Genomic DNA, 25,174 nt, shown 5'->3' on the forward strand with positions numbered 1-25,174 from the left:
CATCAACAGGGCTAAATGGGACGGCACCAAACAGGAGGTTAGCAGGAATTTAGCCTGAGACCCTGAAACAGATTTATTTTTATTGACATAAAAAAAAACACTTGATAATCAATTGGTAATAATGAAGCAATAATAACGAGTCATTTATAACTAGTAAAAGCATTTAAAAAAAAAAAAAAAAGATGAGCAACAGGTTGGTTGAACAGTTTCTGCTCTTTGTTGCTGTTCCTCATATACTTACAAAAATACAAAACTCTTGCTACTGCATTTCTTATTATTCCTGACGGCCGTACTAAAGCTTTCTATTTCAGAAAAATGTTCTTTTGAACTTTCTATTCACTATTTTGTTTCTTGAGCAGCAAATTAGAGTGATTTCTGGAGAATCATGTGACACTGAAATTGAACTTTTACAACACAGGAATAAATTGCATTTGGAAATGTATTTAAATAGAAAACGCTTATTTTATATTGTTAAAATGTTTCAAAATATTGCTTTTTTTTTGCTGTATTTTGGATCAAATTAATGCAGCCTTGGTGAGCAGAAGTAAAATCTTAAAACTTGAGTGTGTGTAAATATGCATTTATTGTATGAATGTGTAGGTGAGAGAATGATGAAACTAGGGTGTTACTAGGGAGTGCCCTTTTTGTTAATCCTCTATCCTTGCCTTTGCCTTAGGTCTGTGGACGTCACTGCTGTTGGGTGTCTAATGTATGAACTTAGACATTTTTAGTATACTTAATGGGGAGAAATGTGTAAAATACTGACCCCTGGAGAACAAACTAGCAAAAACCAGCAAATCCTCCCTTATAAAGTAGGTGGCTGTAATGTATTTTCTTGTAATTTGACAGATGATATTCAATTTGGTTGCAGGTTGTGGTGGACACAAGTTTGGAAAGCCCTGCTGGTCTTGCTATTGATTGGCTTACACATAAACTGTACTGGACTGATGCAGGTACTAATCCTTTATTGGTTCATCTTTCAGACCAAGTGAATTATGTTTATGTATGTTTATCTTTTCATGATATTTTTTTCTCAATAATTGTCGTTATCAAGGTACATTTTAAGATATTGATTTTAGAAAACATTGATTTTTAACACCTTTAGGCACAGACCGGATTGAAGTTTCAAACACAGATGGAAGCATGCGTACAGTTCTGATCTGGGAGAATCTCGATCGTCCCCGGGACATTGTGGTTGACCCGATCGGCGGGTAGGTCTCACCATATTTTGCTCAACACCTCATTTAATACTTGCAACCTCCTTTTGCCCAAATAACTGCTCTGAGCCTTTTCCTATAATGTTGATGAACACATGACCAGGGATCTGAGACCATTCCTCCATGGGGAATCTCTACAGATCCTTCAGTTTCAGAGGTTCTCGCTTATGCTCAGTAAACCATTTTGGTGTTGATTTTGAGGTGTGCTTTAGATGTAGGACATTTACTTATTTTTTTTATACTAATATATATTAGTATAAAAAATAAGTAAATGTCCCTCCTATATTCTTCTGAGTGATTCTGAGGAGCAAGTTAGTCCAAATAAAATGGGTATTGTCCCATCACAGGCAGCTATATTACACACTACATGAAAGGTAATATTCAAAAAAGTATATAGGGGCACTTTAATATCCTTCAAGAGTCTAGCTGCTGCATTTTTAACTTTTTGCAATCGAGAAATGAATGATTGAATAATTCCTTTGTAGAGCGGAGACTTATAAGCATCAATTGCGATTTCTTCTCTTGGCTAAATTACATAAGAACTTGGTTCTACTATTGTGTTTATTGTGTTTCTGTACAGGAGAGGTTGTGCATAATGCCCTTAACGGAATTGCTTTGCCGCTTTATGCAAATTACTAACCTTAGGCACGTGGATGTTCATTTCGAACACTCTGAATTCATTAACATTAGACCAAGGTTAAGAACTAGTTAATGCATATACACGCCTGTTGTGAAGTTCTTTGTTTGTTTTTTTTTGTTTTTTTGTACACACACAAGAGTTTCTCACAAAAACCTTCCTGTATGTGTGTAAAGAATCCAAAAAAATTACACAATTATTAATGAATGAGATCCAATATCCTGTCATGGCCAGTTCAAACTTACTGACAGATTCAGGCAGGTGTTGATTTAATATGGAGGTAACAAGTTGTCCGGGATCTTTGGGAGAAAAACGACTCAATAACATCAAAGATATACACCATATTTCACAGTTGGCATGAGTGACTTCCATAGATAATGATTGGATAATGGAAATGGCACTTTTAAACAAAGAGGCTATTTTCTTAGTAATTTCCTAATTTGTGCAACTTAAAGGATTAGTTCACTTTTGAAAAAACTTTTGCTGATAATTTACTCACCCCCATGTCATCCAAGATGTCCGTGTCTTTCTTTCCTCAGTCGAAAAGAAATTTAGGTTTTTGATGAAAACATTCCAGGATTTCTCCATATAATGGACTTCAATGGGAACCGGATGGTTCAAGGTCCAAAAGACAGTTAATAACAGTTTCAGATGCAGCTTCAAATGTCTTTAAACGATATCAGACGATGAATAAGGGTCTTATCATGCGAAACGATCGGTTATTTCAAAACTTATTCCAAAAATGTAACTTTTATAAGGACAAATGCTAGCCTTGCTATATTCTGTGAGGCGCGTTTGCAACGTCACGTATTACGTAATTACGTTCAAAAGGTCACGGGCGACGTAGCCGAAAGTACAGAGTTAGTGTTTACAAGTTGAACGCATAGGTTGAACGTGCAAACTAACTCAAACACCGTTTACAAAAAAAGGAATTAAAAGGAAAAACAACGATGTCGGACGATTTTGATTCTGTACTTCCGGCTACGTCGCCCGTGACCTTTTGAACGTAATTACGTATTACGTGACGTTACAAACGCGCCTCAGAGAATATAGCAAGGCTAGCATTTGTCCTTATAAAAGTTACATTTTTGGAATAAGTTTTGAAATAACCGATCGTTTCGCATGATAAGACCCTTATTCATCGTCTGGTGTCGTTTAAAGACATTTGAAGCTGCATCTGAAACAGTTATTAACCGTCTTTTGATACTTGAACCGTTTGGTTCCCATTGAAGTCCATTATATGGAGAAAAATCCTGGAATGTTTTCATCAAAAACCTAAATTTCTTTTCGACTGAGGAAAGAAAGACATGGACATCTTGGATGACATGGGGGTGAATAAATTATCAGCAAAAGTTTTTTCAAAAGTGAACTAATCCTTTAATTTATTCGAAATTCGTCTTTCCCATAGTGATTGATGATAAAAGGAAATTTGGCCTGTGCATGACCTTTTTTGAATCCCAGTTTTTATCAAGCTGGTGAACTCAACATTTACATGTATGCATTTGGCAGATGCTTTTATCCAAAGCGACTTGCATTCAAGGTTTACATTTTATCAGTTCAGGCATTCCCTGGGAATCGAACCCATGACCTTGGCGTTACTAGCACCGTGCTCTACAGAAATGCTTAATGTTAACACTTTACTTGAAGCCTTTATGTATAATGCATTATAAAGGTATTCATAATATACATTATAATGCATTTTATCTTTACGTAAATAATTGTAACCAAAGTTAAACTGCATTAAAATATTTAGCAGATTCCTTGTTACATAGGAACATGGTTGTTTGCATTATAATTTCTAAAGGTGTAACAATGAATAGAAAAGTTTTGTAATGTATTATAAGGTAGCCTGGCTTACGTCAGACCACGTCTCATTGAGATTGAGACTTGGGTCTGGGAACCACATGTTCATGTTCTCGTATTTGAGGCGTGACGTATGCCGTTTATTGGGTGTTACGAATGTCTGTCAAATGCGGCTGTACTTAGCTCACAGCCAATCGTTTCAATTATACCAGATGACGTATGTAGAGCGATAGAAATTAGACGAGGGAGACGTCGATGGGTCATAGATAGATAGATAGATTATTTGTGTTCTAAATTACTTCTCTATCTAAGTCTACATCGAAAGGTAACTTCGTGTCTGCTGCCATGTTGGGTCCATAGATATAAATAAACTGCTTCGGTGTGTCGCATAGACGTCGCCATCGTCTTGCTGCGTCCTCCCCGTTCTGTGATTGGTTCCCTCGCTGAGGCGAAAACTTGTATAGTCTGGATAAATAGGTCACTATTAATAGGTCACTATAGACTACCTACAGGGGCGGAGTGGGACCAAAAAATCTACCGGGAAATTTCGTAGACCACCGGCCCTCGTCACCGGCACGATTTTAATAGCCGATAGCATTTACAGTTTTACTGATTTAAAAGGAACTTTGTTGTACTAGTATGCTGGAGTAAAGTTCATAAATGGTCATTCTTTGCCATAGTAATTTCTAAAACTATGTTGGGAGGACTCTGCCTCTAGGGGGATTCGGGGGCATGCTCCTCCGCAAGAAAATTTTGGACATTTTAAGGTTAAATGCATCAATCTCGTGCTCTCTGAGAGATCAAAATTAAGAGCTTCAACCCATGAACTGCTCGTTGAACAAAGAAAAAACATTAATTTGTACCAGGACAATAAAGAGGGCTCAAACATCTTTTTAGTTATGAGAGTCTCAATCTGTATTACATTATCAATGGTGTTTTAGGATGCCAAACAGTTATTATAATAATGTAATAATGATTTATAATTATTCCCATGACGTACTTTAAAATCCATTTATAGCCTATAAATGTACTATGTAAATGAAAATGAGTATTTCAAAAATATATTTTAACCTACATTACACTATAATTAGGGGTGTAACGGTACATGTATTCGTATTGAACCGTTTCGGTTCGAGGCTTCCGGTTCGGTACGCATACAAACCGAACATTTGCGTGGACCATTTTTCCTGCCGGCAAAATTCGTGCGGACGCGGCCAACACAACGTTGCACAATATCAAATGGCAAGCGTAATGAAAGCAGAACGAAACTGCGCTACTCGTGCTTCATGGATCGTTTATCAGTTCGGACCAGCAACATCTGTGCAGCGCGAGCCGATCTCGATCAAGCAACACTGTTACTACACAGCGCTAAGAGATCCGGTAAAGAAAACATTTGAATTCGCCACTGAGGTAATAACATCGCTGCGAGATCTAGTGAGAAGCATTCACAATTCTCCGTTATTAACCGTAGATCTCTATTAGATCAAACAGCGCTGTCATGGAAACCATGAGAAACATTGTGCCGTGAATGAACTAGTACTTTACGTCCACAGACCAGCGACATTCACCATGGATTTAATATAGTAACACTAACTGGAACCAGTTTGGCTAATGGTTAAATGCTTTCAAGTACTTCACACATCTTTTTCCAGCACTTCAAAATTCAAATATTATATAAATAAATATATATTTAAATGTTATTTTTTAATGTGATGACCAAAACATTCATCCTTCAAAGATGACCCCCATTTATAAACCTGAAAGTTTCAAGATCTAGGAAAACTCACACTTATTTAAAAATATTTTTTCTTTAAACAAATAGGAAATTTCTCTGGCATTTCTTTCTTTTTGCTGTATCGAAAACGTACCGAACCGTGACTTTAAAACCGAGGTACGCACCGAACCGTGATTTTTGTGTACCGTTACACCCCTAACTATAATATAGGAAAGTTAAAATACTTTTGTCCTAATTTCTTCATTTGCAATTAATAAACCCTGGAGGTTTTATTTAGGAGAAAACACGAGCAGCCTGATGATGATCGCGTCAGCAAAATAATCACGCAGCACAAACAGGATGTTATTCTAATGTCAGTTATTATAATGGCGCAACGCCATATCATGGTTTCAATTTTAGTTTGTTGGCAAAATATAACGCTAGAGACCTTAGTGTTAGGTTTTACATTTTACATCTTTACATATCTGTGTTGGAAAAAGGGAGAAGAGAGAGTTCGGCAAGGCGGATTCGAACTCGCGTTCAGCGCATCAAAAAGCTGCTTTGCAGTACTTCACGCCCTACGACCTACGCCACTGAGGCTGTTTCAAGACGGGTGTCGTTTTGCTCTAAAGACAGGCACTTAGTGCAAATATATGCTCCGTTATAGAAAATGGAAAAAAAAAGAAAAGTTTTCTTCCCTTAGCTTGGGCCATGGCGAACTTCCAATAAATACATTTTATCCGACCGGGCCGGCCCTCGCGGCCTCGAAACACTACCGGCCCACCGGGAAAACTCCCGACTCTCCCGATTGCCACTCCGCTACTGACTACCTATATAGTGAATAAAATTATAAGGTGCATTACAGGGAAGAATTAATGGATTAAGATGCTTTTCTAGTGCAGCATATATAAAGGCTTCGAGTGAAGTGAAGTATTACAGTAGTAGTTGTGGATGTTTACACGACATAAAGAAGTATAACCTTATTTGGTTTGTTTCACCATAGATTCATGTACTGGACAGATTGGGGTGCAAATCCTAAGATAGAGCGTGCTGGTATGGACGCATCCAACCGTACGGTTATCATCTCAACAAACCTGACCTGGCCTAATGGGTTGGCAATCGACTACCACACCGAGAGGCTGTACTGGGCCGATGCTAGCATTAAGACCATTGAGTATGGCAACTTTGATGGATCCGGCAGACAGGTAGAAATGAGTGTGTGTGTGTGCGTTTCTTATTATTTAAATAGGCTCAAGGTTGCGGTTCATTCTTTCCCGCTCATTCTTATGCTTTGAAGGTGTTGATTGGCAGTCAGCTGCCTCATCCGTTTGGTTTGACACTTCATGAAGACAGAATTTATTGGACAGACTGGCAATCCAAGAGCATCCAAAGTGCTGACAAGCTTACTGGTTTGGACCGAAGAACGCTGGCAGAAAACCTTGAAAACCTCATGGACATTCACATGTTCCACCATCATAGAGCTACAGGTAAAATGGCACAATAGAGTTATGTATCAATAGAGCTATAATTTAATCTACAATAATTGAAATAATTGGAAATATACAATATAAAAAATATTAAATATAATTTTTATATATTCAAATATATAAATAATATTTTTTATATATATTTAAATATATAACAAATAAAGTCCATTCAATCTGCCAGACTTGCCGACTGCAGCTTTAAAGTAATACACTTATTTATTGAATTTCACTTGACTAACATGATATTACGTTTAATGTTACTGTAATTGTACTAAATTGCAATTTTCTCAATACAAATTTATAGATAAAAATATATTTAAATACATTTCAATAGAAATGGCATTAAAGTATATTGTAATTTTACCATTATCTGTGTCAGTACATTTAGCAGTACATTTTAAACAGGTTCCAAAGACATTTATGAAAAGAAATGTGAATGTGTACATTTAAAAGTAAATTTAAACAATAATGCATTTTCATTTAAATTAAAATGTCGTTAAGGTTCCAAAAAGTTCAAATTCAGTTCACTCAAGTGTTCTTTTAAAGTATATTATTGGTAACACTTTACAATAAGGTTCATTAGTTAACATTAGTTAATGTATTTACTAACATGCACTAACCATGAGCAATACATTTGTTACTGCATTTGTTCATCTTTGTTAATATTAGTTCATGAAAATACAGCTGTTCATTGTTTGTTCATGTTAGTTCACGGTGCATTAACTAATGTTAACAAGATTTTAATCAAGTATTAGTAAATGTTGAAAATAACATTAACAAAGATTAACAAATGCTGTATATGTGCTATTCATTATCAGTTCATATTAACTAATGTAGTTAACTAATGTTAACTAACGAACCTTATTGTAAAGTGTTACCATATTATTTTTATTTTTTATCTTTTTCCAGTAATGATTGACTGTTTTATGATTGATTGTGTCACATACCATTTGGCCAAACAAAAAGCTTGTTTTATTTCAAATATTAGATTTGAAATAAAAACTAATCAGAGTCTAATTAAGATAATTGTTTAAATTCAGTAAAGTTTGACTAGGGGTGTATTAACATATCTGTGCTTGTGTTGCATATTTGAAAATATTTCAGTGTAAGCAATTTTTAAGGGTTTTAATGGCTCAACTTAAGTATGTTTTAATGTTGTATATCCAGCACGTTAAATTAGCTTATTTTATTTGAATGTACAGTATAGAATACAGTTAAGTATAATTAATTTTTCGGTTGGCATCCCGTTGACAACTGAAATTCACACACATGCCTAGCAGATCCGTGTTAAAGAGGAATGTGGGTCTCTGCCATATCAAATGTCTTGGGTTTTCAGACAGCGGATTAAGGCCAGTGATAACTGATCTTCAGTCTGGAGTCTCATTCGTGTATTATGATCTACCGGGACACCCAGAGGCCTGATAGGCATCTGTTACATCTGATTGAACGTCCATTTCTTCCCCTTTCTCTCTCACATGTCTCCACTTTTTCTCCTTTCTGTCTAAAGTCCAGACGCCCTGTTCGGTGAATAATGGTGGCTGCAGTCACCTTTGCCTCCTGGCTCCTGCTCCCAAAGCCTCGAGCTGTGCGTGTCCCACTGGTATCAACCTACAGGCGGACGGAAAGACTTGCGCTCACGGTAATGCCGAAAGCCCATGCCACTCAACCCATCTCGAATATCTAAGGACCCAGCAATAACTGCTCATTCAGTAGCCATAACTCCACAATTGAGATGAAATTTAATGAAATGGCTGCAGGTGTTCTTTGCTTTTGGGATTCCAGGTGACAATTCGGTCCATAGTTTTTTGTTGCAAGGACAGGAGAATCTTTGAAATTTGAGGCTCATTTTGAGTTGCCTCAGGGGTTTAGGGGTCACCGTAATGATGTGTCAGTGGTGATGATGTCATGGTGCATGCCTGAAGGTGAGAGTCACTGACTGAAAACCGTTTGGTTGGTTTTTAATAGAATTCACTTGTGGATTTGTCTCTTTTTGCTCAACTTAATTGCACTCTGACCATTTTATGCCTTCGATCAGCTTTGATAGAGAGCCTAAGTCCCTCCCCTTCCGGTCGACCACCATGGGACCTTATTTCGGAAAAATATTGAATGGTAGTCAATGGCGAGAGACAACAAATATTTTGATCTCGTTTGAATTATGCCCTGAATTACACATGATGTTTGTCAATTTAAAAGATACATTTTAAAGTAAAGAAAGTCGCAGTTTGATGTAAATCCGTTGAGGTATAAGACTGTGAAAATACGTGATTACAAAGACTACAAACCCCAAAGGCGCACGTTTTCTCTCAATGAACGAAGTAGGGATGGGCAACGATTAATCGCGAAGTTTGTGTTTACATAATATATGTATGTGTAGTGTGTATAATTAATTTGTATATATAAAAACCCACACATGCATGTATATATTTAAGAAATATGTGCATGTATATATTTTATATATATTTTTTCAATTAATATTATATATAAATATAAATATTTGATATATTAATAACACATTTTTCTTAAATATATACATGCATGTGTGGGTATTTATATATACAAATTAATTATACACACTACACACACTTATATTATGTAAACACAAACTTTTATTTTGGATGCGATTAATCGTTGCCCATCCCTAGAACGAAGCTAACTTTACTGAGGCTAATGTCTGTCATTGTTTCTACAGTCTTACGTTATAATCGTAACGTTACGCCGTCCTACCTGAGTGTTATGTACCAAACTGCACACACACGAGCAGCGGATCTCGTTTCTCTTCCCGGGAGATGTAGTTCATAGAGCGATTTTCACATAAACTAAATGTTACTCTTCTGTTGTACGACAAACTGCGACATTTTTGACTTTCAGAATTATCGTTTAAATTGACAAACATCATATGTGTAATTGAGGGCACAGTTTAGACGGAATAAAAAGATAAGTTGTCTCTCGCCATTGACTACCATTCATATTTTTTCCAAAATAAGGTCCCATGAGCCGGAAGCGGAGGGGCGGGACTTAGGCTCTCTATTGGGTAGGCTTGTTTAATTGACACTTACACGTCAGGTACAAAGGTGCTAAATGCGCTTTTGACTTCATTCTGATTGAAACCAATAGATGGCACAAAAATTCAGATCAGAACTTTTCTTAACCACTTTGGAAATGTGGCTGATTCTTGATGCAATCGGGGACCGCAACGCAAAGTTGATTCTGTGCTTATTTGATATAGTAATAAATGTTTATAAAATGCTGTAGATTTGTGTTGCAAATGACTCGATAAAATTGTCTATTTTGACCAAAAAAGGGTCTTATTAATGATTTTCAAGCTAATTAAAGCAACAGTTTTTCAAAAATGGAAGAATACTTAAAAGTATGGTATTTGGAAGAAATCTCCTTCAATACTCTTAGAATCTTTACTTTTTAATCTAATTTTGTTTCTATACTTTTAAAATGAACATATTTTAATGACAGTATGTTATTTATCGAAGACGTTTTATTTATCAAAATAATCCAAAAATAGTACATACTTTGCTAAAGTGATTGTTTTGAACAAGTATTATCTAGACATTATTAAAAACATTATTTTAGCTAAAGTATTTGTATAAATAATATGTGCCTTTCGCCTCATGCTGCTTTTATCCTGTGTAGAAATCTCCTTCAATACTCTTAGAATCTTTACTTTTTAATATAATTTTGTTTCTATACTTTTAAAATGAACATATTTTAATGACAGTATGTTATTTATCGAAGACATTTTATTTATCAAAATAATCCAAAAATAGTACATACTTTGCTAAAGTGATTGTTTTGAACAAGTATTATCTAGACATTATTAAAAACATTATTTTAGCTAAAGTATTTGTATAAATAATATGTGCCTTTCGCCTCATGCTGCTTTTATCCTGTGTGTGTGTGTGGTTAAAGGCCTTAAAAAGATTGAAAACCACTTTTATGATTTATTTTCACACAAAATCTGTTGCTAAATATAATTTAAACTGCTATAAAGCAACACCATGCATATTAAGGAGGAGATATAGATTTTAACAAATAACAATAACCATTCATTAGCCATTAAAGACCTAATTAATTTCTAATTGGTGCAGCAAACAAGTGTCCCTGGAACTATTTAATATTTGACCATTTATAAATCCATGTATAATGGACTATGAGCATGCACATTCAAAAAGCAAATGCATGACTAATAAGTAATTATAATAATAATGTAAATAACTATAACTGTTCTTATAATGCAGTAAAGGTCTTAATGAGTCTATAAATATATTTATAGAATAGTTCTACTTATAAATAAGTATAAACACGGCTATTCATTATATGCATGCTCCTCATAGAAAGTGTTAGCATAAAGTGTTTTTCTTAAGGTGTGCCTTTAGCCTGTTGTATGGTACAGTACACCTACAGTACTATTCCTGTGCATGTAATTAATACGTTTTTTTTTTCATTATGATAATGATGACATACTAATTTGCACTACATAAAATAGCCCGTCTTGTTGGCAAAGGCTATTTACACTAGCTTGTAGCTTCACCCATTTTCTTGATTCAGACGAAAAAAAAAAAAAAAAGAAACCATAAGGATTATTGGAACAGTGACGTGGAGAGTAGACGTGTAACGTACACATTTGGTAAGATGATGTTTTGTGGTAATGAACACTTTATTTACATTATTGTGAATTATTATAAATACCATATTATGAATTTAGATTTTTAGAATGCTTCTTTTCCATCAACCGTTTAAAACGAGTGAAGGAGACAGACTGAATAAATACGCACATTCACTCTCTGACGGAATGATGGCACTTATGAAAAGGCAGAAATAGTGTGGTTGCCCTGGTTAACCGTAAACTAAACAGTTCTGATCCTGAAACCCGCTTGTCACAGAGAAGAAAGGAAGTCAAACAGTACTTGCATGTTTTCAGATTTTTGTATTCGCTGTGGTGTTTATTAGACAACACCCAATACTTAAAGACTTGATATTTATTTTCAACCATTGGTTTTCATTTAAAACATTTTTACAATTTAATCTGGACTAAAACATGCCAAATATCTGATAAGTTCTATGCCAGATATCGCTAATGTTCTGAATCTTTATTATTGTTCTGTGTGTGTGTGTGTGTGTGTATATATATATATATGATTGAATAAAAATAAAAAATTGATTAAACTTGATTATGAAAGGATTCTTTCATTATTATTCTCTCTTGTCTTACAGCAATGAACAGCTTTCTCATCTTTGCCCGGCGGACAGACATCAGGATGATTTCTTTGGACATCCCATACTTTGCTGATGTTGTTCTGGCAGTCAGTGTGTCTATGAAGAACACGATTGCCATTGGAGTGGATGCCGTAGACGGTACAAGGAAATTCTCAATATATAGACACTTTTGCATATATTCGGGGGGAATCAGTTTGGATATGTTCATGCTTCCGCAGGTAAAGTGTACTGGTCAGACAGTACATTAAAGAAAATCAGCAGAGCCAATATCAATGGTACAGAACATGAGGACCTTATTTCAACTGGTAATCTACAGTTACCCTCTATGCACAGTAATTGTATTAAATAACTTGTATCCACTCGCTCAACTTTCATTGATTTGGAAGTGTTTCCCTTCTCTTTCAGGTCTAATGACCACAGATGGTCTGGCAGTGGATTCAGTGGGCAGAAAAATCTACTGGACAGACACCGGGACAAACCGCATTGAGGTTGCTAATCTCAACGGCTCAATGAGAAAAGTGCTGGTGTGGCAGAACCTGGACAGCCCTCGTGCAATCGCCCTGTTTCATGAGATGGGGTAAATGTTTTGCCCTACACTGTTTTGACTCCAAACAATTCATTTCAGGGCAAATTTTGTTGTATTTTAAAATATATTAGGGCTGTGCAAAAATTAATTGCGATTAATCGCATCCAAAATAAAAGTCTGTGTTTACATAATATATTTGTGTGTGCTGTATATAATTATTTTGTATATATAAATACCTATGCATGCATGTATATATTTAAGAATTATTTGCACTTAATTTCTGTATATATATATATAAATACATAATCTATATTATATAAATATAAATATTTTATATATGAATATCACATTTTCTTAAATAAATACATGCATGTGTGTGTATTTATATATACAAAATAATTATATACAGCACACACAAATATATTATGTAAACACAGACTTTTATTTTGGATGCGATTAATCGCAATTAATTTTTGCACAGCCCTAAAATATATATATATATATTTTAGATAGACTTGATAAATTCCTATTCCCTATATAATACGCTATATGTGTTATTCACTTTGTGCCCTTGTGAAAAGTAGACTTTAGTATACTACTTTAGTATACTACTAAAAGATTCTACTTATCTGGGAACTAGATTTTGATTGCAATTAAATAAATATGTATTATAGTTTAAATTGATATTAAATGCAATTAGCTGAACTTTTGGTGTGCTTTTATACCTACTTTTTCCCTAAATACTTCAATTTATGGTAAACCAAAATATACTTTAATGTAATTTATATTAAAACGCATGTCTTGTTCTGTCATATATTTTAATATATTTGTTATTACGCATTTGTAGTGAAGTTGCAATTAAGTACGCATGTTAACTGTAGTAAGTTAAGAAATATTACATTTAAAGTACTTTACATGTGCTTAAGAGTCAATGCATCAAAATAAGTGTACAAATGATTAAAGCTAATTTTTTTAAGTAAAACTTTTAATTTGACATTGTTACAAAAGAGTGTTAGTTAAGGTTCTTTTTAAAAGGATACTCCACTTTTTTTGGAAATAGGCTCATTTGCCAGAGTTAAACAGTTGAGTTTTACCGTTTTTGAATCCATTCAGACGATTTTCTGATATTTAGAAGAATATCAGTAACCAGACAGTTTGTGGTCTCATTATGAGACCACAAACTGTGTGGTTTCTGATATTACTATAACTGTTTAACTCTGGGGGAGTTGTAAAATAAGCCTATTTCCAAAAAAAAGTGGAGTATCCCTTTAAAGCTACACTGTGTGATTTTACCCCCATCTAGTGGTGAAAATGCATATGACCATCCAGTGAAATATTAGTTTCTGTTCCTCTCAATTCGAAATTCGTTTTAACTCCTACGGTGGCCAATGTAGTCCAAGATTAACATGGCTTCCAGTTCGACCTCGTCTGTGAGTGTTAACTCAAACGTAAACGTGAAAGGCGAAGCTTGAATTAACGGGTATTTCCCACTTTGGCTAATGTACTTTCAAGATGGAGGGGCAACATGGCGACCGACAATAGAACCCCTTACCCGTATGTATTTTCAATGGCATATTATACACTCACGAGAATACTTTATTACTCAAACGAAATAAATATACATTAATGAGCACATATATTTTTGAAAGAACAACGTGTTTTTAGCTAAGAATAAACTAAAAGAGTTACACAGTGTAGCTTTAAGAAAACCCCTCAGTGATTATAACTTGTTTCTTGCAGCCGGGGACAGGCACTGTATGTAATGATTAATATAAAATCTGCTTTTAGGTACATGTACTGGACCGACTGGGGTGAACATGCCAAGCTGGAGCGCTCCAGTATGGATGGTTCAGATCGTGTAGTTCTGATCAATAATAATCTCGGCTGGCCTAATGGACTTGCCATAGACAAAGCTGGTTCACAACTGCTCTGGGCTGATGCACATACTGAGGTTAGTGTATAGCAACAATGCATGTGTTTCTAAATAAGTTTGAGTTCAGAAAGACTTGAAAGTCAGGTAGTCAATTAATGTATGATAACAATCTGATTAGAATTGTATAGCCTGACATATGAAGTAATAGTCAGAAATATCACTTTTTTTATGGAAAAGCGTATGAATCTTTACCTACAAACTTAAAAACAAATTGCATATGTTTGAGTATCATATGCTCAGTCTTTATGGTTTATACACTATGATATAATTGTGAATTGTGACATCGTTATTACAGTATATCATTGATTGCATACAATAGATATTAAGTGTTAATCATGTTGATCATTTACTCTTGTAAATTTGCATAACAGTATGATACATGTTTGTTCCAACCTTTAGTGTAACATTTTGTTCAAGTTTCCCTACAGAGGAATGATAACACTTGTATAAATGCTAACTGGTTGAATTAAAATAAATCTTTCTGAACCTTTAGCGGATAGAAGCGTCTGATCTTAATGGTTCAAACCGGAAGACCCTGGTGTCTCCTGTGCAGCACCCGTACGGCCTCACTGTGTTGGGACCGCACATGTACTGGACCGACTGGCAGAGCCGCAGTATTCATAGAGCTGACAAGGGAACTGGAGCAAACACCATCACAGTCCGCTCCAACTTACCTGGTCTCATGGACATCCAGGCTGTTGACCGCGCAAGACCTTTGGGTAGGTCGCAAAATAGTACAGTGGGGTGTTATCTTGTGTTTATTCTCAAAGCCTTTCGCATTGTGCATCCAATAGCCTTCATGTTTTTTTTAAAAAAAACAGTCGATATGATAAACTAATTCTGTCATTTTTAGAACCAAAATTTGTGTTTTGTCATGAACTAAAACTTTTTTAAAAATGTTAATCGTTAATTGAAATAAATCTGAAATGCAATAAAATAACAATATTAGATTTTATAATACATTTAAAAAAATAATAAGTATTAGAAATGTAATATTAGAAAACTTAAATGACAATAAGAAATGTTGTTTTGGCAGCTAAATTAAATAATTTTGTTTTAAAATTACTAAAACTGAAATCGAAATGATCAATTAAAGCTAAATAGAAAAAAAAGAAGAAGCACACAAAATTACTATTAATAAAATTTTAATAAAATGAAAACAATGTATAAAAATAAAAGCTAAATTTAAATAATAATAAAAATGTTTGCTTATGTTTGAATTTAAATAGGCAAGTACTTTGAATAGATCTGGAGTCTACAAGATCTTGACCAGAAATTGATGGAAATCAAGATCTTGTATTGTCAATGCAACTCCAGCACTCTGCAAAGTTTTCACTGAATTTAAGATTTGGACTATGGTGCCAATTCATGTGTGGAAAAATGATTTTTCATGCTTCCTCCAAACCATTCTTTCACAATTTGTGACTGATGAATCTTGACATTGTCATCCTGAAATATGACTATGATGCGTCTTTGGTTGTTAGCTACACGCTCCATCAATTAGGAGAACTGTTGGCAAACATATAACATGCTAGAAACATAATAATCACTACAATAATGATCCAATCATAGACTCTTAATTAGTTTCCTGTCTAAATCCAAAAAGCGACTTTTTTTGTCTGTGCAGTAAACGTAATATTAAAATAACGCTAGTGTACAGTACACTCATTTTTGTCACAGAAAGTGCCTGCTTTATATCAACCTTTATCCTTTTTTCCAGTAAATAATTACAACAATGTGCTTTATAGTTGTTAATTGGTGAATAATGTTGTGCAGTTCAAGGCTTAGCAAAGCTTGACGTATAATAATACAAATAGATGGTGATTTTTTTGGCATGATTGTCCTTCCTGTTCCTGCAGGCTTCAATAAATGCGGCAGGAGAAACGGCGGCTGCACTCACCTTTGCCTTCCTCGGCATAATGTGACGTCTTGTGCTTGTCCCACGGGTATTCTGCTGAAAAGTGATGGAAGGTCATGTGACAATTTGCCTGAAACATACCTGCTGTTTTCGAATCGCATTAGTGTCCGACGAATCTCTCTAGACACTAATGACCATACGGATGTGTACGTTCCTGTGCCCGAGCTGCAAAATGTTATTTCCTTGGACTATGACAGCGTGGAGAGGAAACTGTACTATACAGATGTGTCTCTGGATGTCATCAGGTATGATGTCTAATACTAAAATGAATCATTATTCTTGAAATAAATATATATATATATATATATATATATGAAGAGTTCAGATGCAAAAGCCTCTAAGTGCCATTTGAAATTTTCTTCTAGAATGATCATTTTTATCAAGCTTGTATATTTAAGTTCAGTGATTTCACTTAAATGGCAATGATAATAACCTATTAATTGTTATTTAAGTGAAATTACTGAACTTAAATATACAAGTTTGATAAAAATCATCATTAAAGAAGAAAATTTCAAATGGCATTTAGAGGCTTTTGCATCTGAACTCTTCATATATATATATATATATATATATATATATATATATATTTTTTTTTTTTTACTGCATTAGTGGCATACTATCTTTTATCCTGCAAGATTTTTCAAGATTTTTTAGTTTTAAAAAAATCTCCATCCTGGCATTTACTTCTATTTTAAATGCCATGTATTGTTAAGCTCTCTTATATTATTTACACAATATTTCATTGTTTTCAGACGGGTAAATTTAGATGGCAGCAATATGGAAACTGTGATCAGTCATGGTCTGAAGACCACTGATGGACTTGCTGTTGACTGGGTCGCCCGCAACATGTACTGGACAGACACTGGCCGTAACACCATTGAAGTGGCTCACTTAGATGGCACATCTCGGAAAGTTCTGGTGAATAACAGTCTGGATGAACCAAGAGCTATCGCTGTCTTTCCTAGCAAAGGGTGAGAAAGGCAAACATATTATCATTTACTTCCAGTTCTGTTGATTTATGGATTTCTATATATTTAAGTCTCCGATATAGACCTTATGCACCAGAGAAACAAGGGCGCCGCCATCTTTAGAATATTCTGTGATGCGCGTTCGTGAATCTCCTGTTCGAACTCGTTCATCAAAATGAACAAATCTTTTTCCAAATCAATTTGTTCATTTTGTTTGTTGAATGAACCAAATGACTCGAAAAAGATTCATTCATTTTGATGAACGAGTTCGAACAAGAGAGTCATGAACGCGCATCACAGTACAGAGCAAGGTGACCATTTGAGCTTATAAAACTTAAACTTTGTTATTTATTTTTTAAAAGACTGATCGTTTCACTTGATAAGACCCAAATCTCGAATCATTTAAAGCCCTTTGAACAGTTTGCGGTTTGCACTGAAACTGTCTTTTGGACCTTGAACCGTTTGGTTACCAGTAAAAGTCCATTTTATGGAGAAAAATCCTGGAATGTTCCAAAAACCTTAATTTCTTTTCGGCTGAAGAAAGAAAGACATGGACATCTTGGATGACATGGGAGAGAGACAGAGAGAAGGGAGTTACTATATATAGTTACTATATTTTTACTAATGAATGCTTTTAATCATTCTATTCTTTGGCAAGGTTCTTGTTCTGGACAGATTGGGGTCATATCGCAAAGATTGAACGAGCGTACCTGGATGGCACGGACAGAAAAGTCCTCATCAACACAGATCTTGGATGGCCAAATGGCTTGACACTGGACTATGACACTCGCAGGTAAAAGAGGAGAATTAATTAAAAAGGGGAGAGTTTCGATGATGATTTATTGAAAGATGGCACACATGTGGACCTTAAACCCATTAACCCAATCGACAAAATTCTGATGCACTTTTTTGGCCACATACACTTTCCAATGTTCCCTGTTGACTGCATAATGCCTTTCTGTACAAACACAGTTTGGTCATTTTACTGCATTCTATGACCAAGTTTGCTGAAAAATGCAGGCATTGACAGCTGCATTAACAATAAATCCATATATGTTCAAACTTTAAGTGAATGAAGTTGTTATCCAATCACATCCCTTTGTTGAGGCAAAGTTGACACATTAATTTGGTTTCCACCGTTGGTGTGTTTATCTGCTTATCGGATAAAAAGTGATCTGCCTCAAATGAGTGTATACTTTTTTAGAATTTAAAACAGTTTCCTGCTGTTCTTGCTGTTTCCATCCAATGTTTTTTGAGGTATCGCAAAATTCACATAAATATAGGTTGATGGAAACACAAATACTGACAAACCCTTTAATCGTTCTCACGCTAGCCATGAATAGCCACGATTGTGTAAAACGTAGTGACTGACTTAATATTATAGATGGCAAGTTTTTTCACTGTTGACTCAACACACTTCCAAAAAGCTCAACAAAACAAGCCCCAAATGAAGAGATTTGCAAGCAAATAAGCCCAAATATGTGACCATATTCAGAAAATAAGACCAAAAAAATGGCAACCAAGTGTTGTCCTTATTTATAAGCCACCAGAAAACCTTCTGCCATTGGCAATTTCCTGAAAAAGGCACCTTAGTTTCTTTGGTCAAATCAAACAGGTTGGCATTCATGCTTCTTGTTCACAGTCATGTTTATCACTATCTCAGTCATTGCAATGTCAAGGGTAATGCACACCTAATGATTTTTGGAGATTCACTACCATATTTAAACACTCTTATCACTAGACTGCAGTGTGTATGTGGCCTTAGGTGAAACATGCACACTATTTCTGTTTTTGAAAATCATTTTGATTTTAAATTTTGTTCTCCTTTCTATCTTCAGTTTTACACCTAGCTATACTTTTTTCAATGCCACTTTAGCACTAACATCAACTGGCTTTGACTGTTCAGGTACTTTCCATGAATAGGGTACAGTTAGTTCCTAGTAGAAAGTAAGGGAAACTAGCTACTGTAGTTGCGACTATTCATTTAGATTACATTTACAAACTTAGTTTAGGTGTTTTGTTTATACATTTTAATCATGACAACTCTCAAAATAAATGTACAAGGTTGTTATAGTTAACTAAAACTAAAATAATTGTAAAAAATACTTTAAATAAAATAAACAACCCCCCCCCCTTTTTTTGTCTATTTGTCAAGCAACATTTCTCATTTTAATTTAGTTTAACTTGATGTACTAAAATAACTAAAACTGAAACCTAATTAATAAAACTATATAAACAAAAAAATCTAAAAATAGAAAAATGTTATATAGATATTGTATATAGAAAAACAAAAACTACTACTAGATCGAAGATCGAATATAAAAAGGTTTCAAAATATTGAAAACTATAGTAGTATCTCAATTATACTAAAAAAACTGTAGATTTATAATAGCATTTTGTTAAGAATAAACCACAAGTAGGATTGCCTTAGTAGGATAAATAAATATATATATATATATATATTCACTTGTGCCATTTTCATTATAATAAAACAAAAATTACATCACAAATTGTGATTTTTATATATTGATAATTGTAAGAGCTGAAAAAATAGGCTTAATATCAACATTTTCTGAATACTCCTTTTACTTTTGACTTTCATTTGCTTTAAGATGTCTTCCTCAAAGCATTTCAGACTCTTATTTTGTACCATAATCATGGCAAGTACCTTTTAAACATTTTGGAGAATCATCACTGAATTATCACGTGATTTCATGTATAGGATCTTTTGGGTGGATGCACACTTGGACCGCATAGAAAGTTCTGACTTGAATGGCAAACTGCGTCAAATTCTCATCAGCCCCGTCTCACACCCGTTTGCCCTCACGCAGGTACCTTTCCATATCTGATCCTCACCCTCACTTATCGACTCAATGTGTGTCACTCACACCACCCCACCTCCTGCTCCACTGACCCATCCTCTCTTTCACTTATGTCTCTGCATTTATAACCTTAGCATGATGTTCTCTTCCTTGGCATCTTTCCATTTTCTGACCCTCCTTTTTCTTCCCATCCCCCCCCCCCCCCCCTTCTTTTTTTTTTTTACCCCTTTTTCTTTGTCTCCAGTTGAAACCGGTATACTCTCCTTTAACTCCTTTTCCCCGAATCTCACAGCAAGACCATTGGATTTACTGGACGGACTGGCAGACCAAGTCTATTCAGCGAGTAGATAAGCATACAGGTCGTAGTAAAGAAACTGTGCTGGCTAATGTAGAGGGCCTCATGGACATCATAGTGGTGTCACCACAAAGGCAGACTGGTAAGATTGACTTATTTGGCCTGAACTGGAGAGCTCAACATGTCTACATGTTTTACTTTGAAGGGTTATTGTGGAAAAAAAAAAATGTTGTTTTCACCTCAAGTTGTTCCAAACCCGTCCGTATGAGTTTCTTTCAGATGTTGGTAACCAGACAGCTGACGGTAGCCATTGACTTCTATAGTTTTTTCTTTTCCTATTATGGAAGTCAATGGCTACCGCTAACTGTCTGGTTACCAACATTCTTGAAAATATCTTGTATTTATATTTAAAAATATATTAAAAAATATATATTTAAAAAATATAAAAATTATATAAAATATAATATAAAATATATTATAATAATATAAAATATTATATTATAAAATATTATATTAAAAATTATATAAAATATATAAATATACATTTTATATAATATATAAAATATATAAATATATAAAATATAATAATATAAAATATAATATAAAAATATATTAAATATATTTGTGTTCAACAGAAGAAAGAAACTGTTAACCTCTATATTAAGCATCTTTACAGCAGCGGTTCTCAACCCTTTCTCAAGCCCCCTAAAATGGACTATTTCTGATACAATTATGATTATTAACTAAAAACGCATGGGAGTATTGATGTATTCAATTTAATTTTTTTTTTTATTTAAGTTTTAGTGATTTTATGTGTTTTGTTATTTTTATTCATTTGTTTATATATATATATTATAATTTATTTATTTTAATTTAACTTATTTAATTTAGTTGCCAAGCTTTTTTTTATTGATTTTTTTAGTGTTTAGTTTTGTTTTCTAGAAATTTGAATAACAGATGTCTATATTCATCAGAATTTTGGCCTATGTAAGCATACTTCCATTGGAAGTGAATATTCATTTATTATTCACAATTCATTTGGTCACTTCAGAAGTTTAAAGATATTTGTTCTTCAATTAAAAGCAACAGTTTTGAAAAGGGAAAAAAGATTTTTCTATTATTATTTCAATTTGATCATTCAACATTATTATATTCTTATGTTGTATAAGAAATTCATTTTCCATTTATGTCATGTTTTTTGTTAGAATAAAAAAAAATCTAGTTTAACATTTGAATTTAGATTACGCTTTGATTTATTTTAAAATATTAGTATTACATGTATTAACAACATACTTTTTGTAAATCTTCTCTGCAAACAGGGAAGTGTTTGGATTCTTAGGGGAAATGTTATATATAAATCTTCTGTGGTCCAAAACAGTGTTTCCCAGCCCTGATCCTGGATCCCCTAACATCACTGCACATTTTGTATGATTCAACTCCAACTTCGACGTCCAAAATGTGTCCTGGACCAGAGCTGGAAAACACTAGTCTCATTTATGGTCTTTTGTTTGATTTAAATACAAAGATTGTTACCTAGATAGTGTAGTTTAATCATATGTAATATGTGTTCAAGGTATTTTTAAATTTGTTATTGTTGCATGAACAGTGAGTACATTAATGATGAATAAATGTTATAGTCGCCATTCCAATATAGTAGTAACATTTACAATCCTTTCTTTCAAGGCACAAACTATTGCAGTGTGAATAATGGGGGTTGCACACACTTGTGTCTAGCGAAGAGCAACGGTTTTGTGTGCGCGTGTCCAGATGAGCCTGACAGCAGACCCTGCTCTACAAGTGAGTCCAACATTGAGATGACACAAATTAATCATTATATTAATGATATAACTGTGTTTACATCTACCATATTACCATTTTAGTGGTATGCACTGTTGTAGTATTTATTAATATTTTGTAATGGTTTTTATTTTTGTTTTTTCAGTTTTCACTTTTGTGAAAAGTTAGATTTTTTTTTAATCATGTACAGTTATTTTAGCTTTTATTTCTTTTTATTTAATTTAGTAATTTTAGTACTTCAACTTATTTCAGTTAGTTGCCAAGGAAACTGATTCTTTTTTTTCATGTATTTTTTATATAATTAACAAACACCGTTTCAGTTTTGTTTTCTAGAAATTTGATTGATAGCTTACATAGGCCTGTATTTTCATTGAAGTGAATATTCGTGTATATTTGCATGTCTTTATTAATTATTATTAATACATTAGCATAAATAGTAATTATCAGTAATATTACAATTGTGCCCAGTGTTATTTTTGTCATCGAGATATTATAGTTTTACTATATTTATATATATATAGTATATTATATACTATATTTTTAAGTTAGTTCAAATGAGTTTTTGAAATATTATTTATTCATTTTAATTAGAATTTTAGTTAAAGTTTTATTCTTTTTTGTTTGTTTGTATTTGTCTTTTGTGATAGTCTTTAGTTTTTTTTATGTCTAATTATTAATTATATTTCAGTTTTAGTTTATTTTAGTCCATCAAGTTTCAAATAACCTCACTATGGTATAATAACCCTGATTCTATCTCTGGACTAGTCTCTGGTTACATTCCCACGGCACCTGAGAAGGGCACCATGGGTACTCAGGCCCCTAAAAAACTCCCCACAGAAAAACCTCACAAAGGCCCGTCGGTGGTCAAGTAAGTCAACTGCGACCATTCAGTCAAAAAATAAAAAGTTTTCTTTAAAGAATGAAGTCAAATCCCATCACTTTCTCCTCACAGTTGTACAGATGCAAGTCTCAATAAAGAGGACTGCTCTAAGAGCCATGTGGTTTCTGCACCTCGGGGTAAATGGATTACAATTCTGTTGTATAAGAGTAATAAACATTATGAAGCAAGTGTGAATGAACATTTACATTTTGACCATTTCTATAAAGACGAGAGCCCTCATATCAGCTACGTGATTGGCGGAGCTCTGTCAATTTTGGCGATCCTGATACTCATAGCTGCATTCATTATTTACAGGTTGGTCTCCAGGTTTTATGAAGCACTTTCATGATTTCATTTTTTTTTCTCAGCTGGTCATACTAATTTTTTTGTTGTTTTTTCTGCTTTCCAGGCACAAAAAATTCAAGTTTGCAGATCCAGGAGTCAGCAACTTGACATACAGCAACCCTTCGTACAGAACTTCAACACAGGAGGTTAAAATAGAAACGGCCCAGAAACCTACAATAAACAACCAACTGCGATATAAAAAAGAGGTATTGTTTATTGTTCTTTCCGTTTTCACCTTCACGTTTAGTTGCATGTAAATTGTTATTGATCGGTACATCTGTCAAGTCAAGTCACCTTTATTTATAGCGCTTTATGCTACGTTCACACTGGACGCGAATAGCGCGTCAGGCACGAATGATTTCAATGTTAAGTCAATGCAAAGACGCGTTACGCGTGTAAAAATTTCCTGCGGCGCGAATGAGGCGTGGAGCGCAACGCAGAAGACACGAATACGCCTCATTCGCGCGACAAGTTCGCGCGAATTGAGCGTCTGGCGCGCTAAGCGCGTTACGCGTGAATGATTTAGTTAGTGCCATTTGTGCATTCACACGTTTGATGCGAATTCACGTCTGCCGCCCGAGTTGAAAAATCTGAACTTTGCCGTGAATTCGCGCCCCGTTAACCAATCAGGAGCCTAGCGGCTTGCTCACGTGGTGAAGTGTCTGGATGCTTCAATAAATTATTTTGTATATGACTAAATGCATGGTGGGATTATGCACAACAAAGCAAATATTTTATCACTTAAAACTTTATTTCTATACGAGACATGGTCATTTTGTATTGAATGTTATTCATTCCATATCTAGATTATATGAAATAGTATTATGATGTAAAGACAATCAACATATGTGCATAAGTTCGTGTCTGGACGTGAGAGAGAAAAAAAATCACAGGACAAGTTAATAGCTTTTGAAGGCTGGCTCTATTTATCATCAAAACAAAAATAAATGACAGCTAGATTAGGTGGATGAGGGCGAGGGTGATCCTTGCTCCGATGCGGGACAACAGGTCATCAAACTGGCCGCGGGACAGGCGGAAGTACCGCTGACAGCGGCCGTCATCCAGCGCAGCTCCTGGAGCGAGCAATTGGTGAAACTAGCCAAACGGTTCACCTCAGAACGGTCCAGAGGAATATACGGCGACGATGATCCCCACGCCACTGTTCTGCTCTCCGGAGTAAATACAGAGCGGTAACTCTCTTAATGAATACTCGGTCGACATAAAAACAATGGCCGCCAACGGATTTCGATTCTGACGCGCGTAAATTTCTCTTCAAACTTTTTTTTTTTTACGCGCGTCAGTTTCACTCTTGACACGCGAATTAACACAAAGTGGTCACGCGTCAAACTAGACGTGTCAGGCGCGAATTTGACACGCGACTGAACGTAGCATTATACAGTACAGATTGTTGCAAAGCAGCTTTACAGTGATGACAGGAAAATAATCTTTTTTTGGCTGTTATTCATGACTGACATAATTGTTCTCATCATTTTGTGAGCTGTATTCGGTTCCCACTCATCTTTTTTTCCCCATGTTTTCCACGGCAGCTCAATCATCCTTACAACTCCCTTTCTCCTTTCATCTTTTGACATCCCCTTTTATT

General features: G+C 34.6%; 1 protein-coding gene across 3 annotated transcripts in view; it reads left to right on the forward strand.

Moving 5' to 3' along the window:
• The window catches only part of lrp4 (low density lipoprotein receptor-related protein 4), a 156,613-nt gene that overhangs the window by 124,995 nt on the left and 6,444 nt on the right, over positions 1-25,174 (forward strand). For 2 of the 3 annotated variants that reach the window (XM_089123626.1, XM_089123603.1), the window contains exons 17-37: positions 1-37; positions 872-953; positions 1,106-1,211; positions 6,375-6,576; positions 6,669-6,858; positions 8,366-8,497; positions 12,085-12,225; positions 12,306-12,392; positions 12,493-12,664; positions 14,402-14,564; positions 15,040-15,265; positions 16,406-16,709; positions 17,217-17,435; positions 18,091-18,225; positions 20,155-20,263; positions 20,499-20,691; positions 22,233-22,346; positions 23,112-23,214; positions 23,299-23,363; positions 23,454-23,541; positions 23,636-23,777. The exon at positions 1-37 is cut by the window's left edge and continues 172 nt beyond it. In XM_089123626.1, the coding sequence (XP_088979752.1) occupies positions 1-37; positions 872-953; positions 1,106-1,211; positions 6,375-6,576; positions 6,669-6,858; positions 8,366-8,497; positions 12,085-12,225; positions 12,306-12,392; positions 12,493-12,664; positions 14,402-14,564; positions 15,040-15,265; positions 16,406-16,709; positions 17,217-17,435; positions 18,091-18,225; positions 20,155-20,263; positions 20,499-20,691; positions 22,233-22,346; positions 23,112-23,214; positions 23,299-23,363; positions 23,454-23,541; positions 23,636-23,777 (3,010 nt within the window). The remainder of the gene's footprint in view (positions 38-871; positions 954-1,105; positions 1,212-6,374; positions 6,577-6,668; positions 6,859-8,365; positions 8,498-12,084; positions 12,226-12,305; positions 12,393-12,492; positions 12,665-14,401; positions 14,565-15,039; positions 15,266-16,405; positions 16,710-17,216; positions 17,436-18,090; positions 18,226-20,154; positions 20,264-20,498; positions 20,692-22,232; positions 22,347-23,111; positions 23,215-23,298; positions 23,364-23,453; positions 23,542-23,635; positions 23,778-25,174) is intronic. The other variant, XM_039668971.2, reaches the window with a different exon arrangement.

Source organism: Pimephales promelas, chromosome 1, assembly GCF_988280905.1.
Source record: "Pimephales promelas chromosome 1, fPimPro1.hap1.1, whole genome shotgun sequence".
Lineage (NCBI taxonomy): Eukaryota > Metazoa > Chordata > Actinopteri > Cypriniformes > Leuciscidae > Pimephales > Pimephales promelas.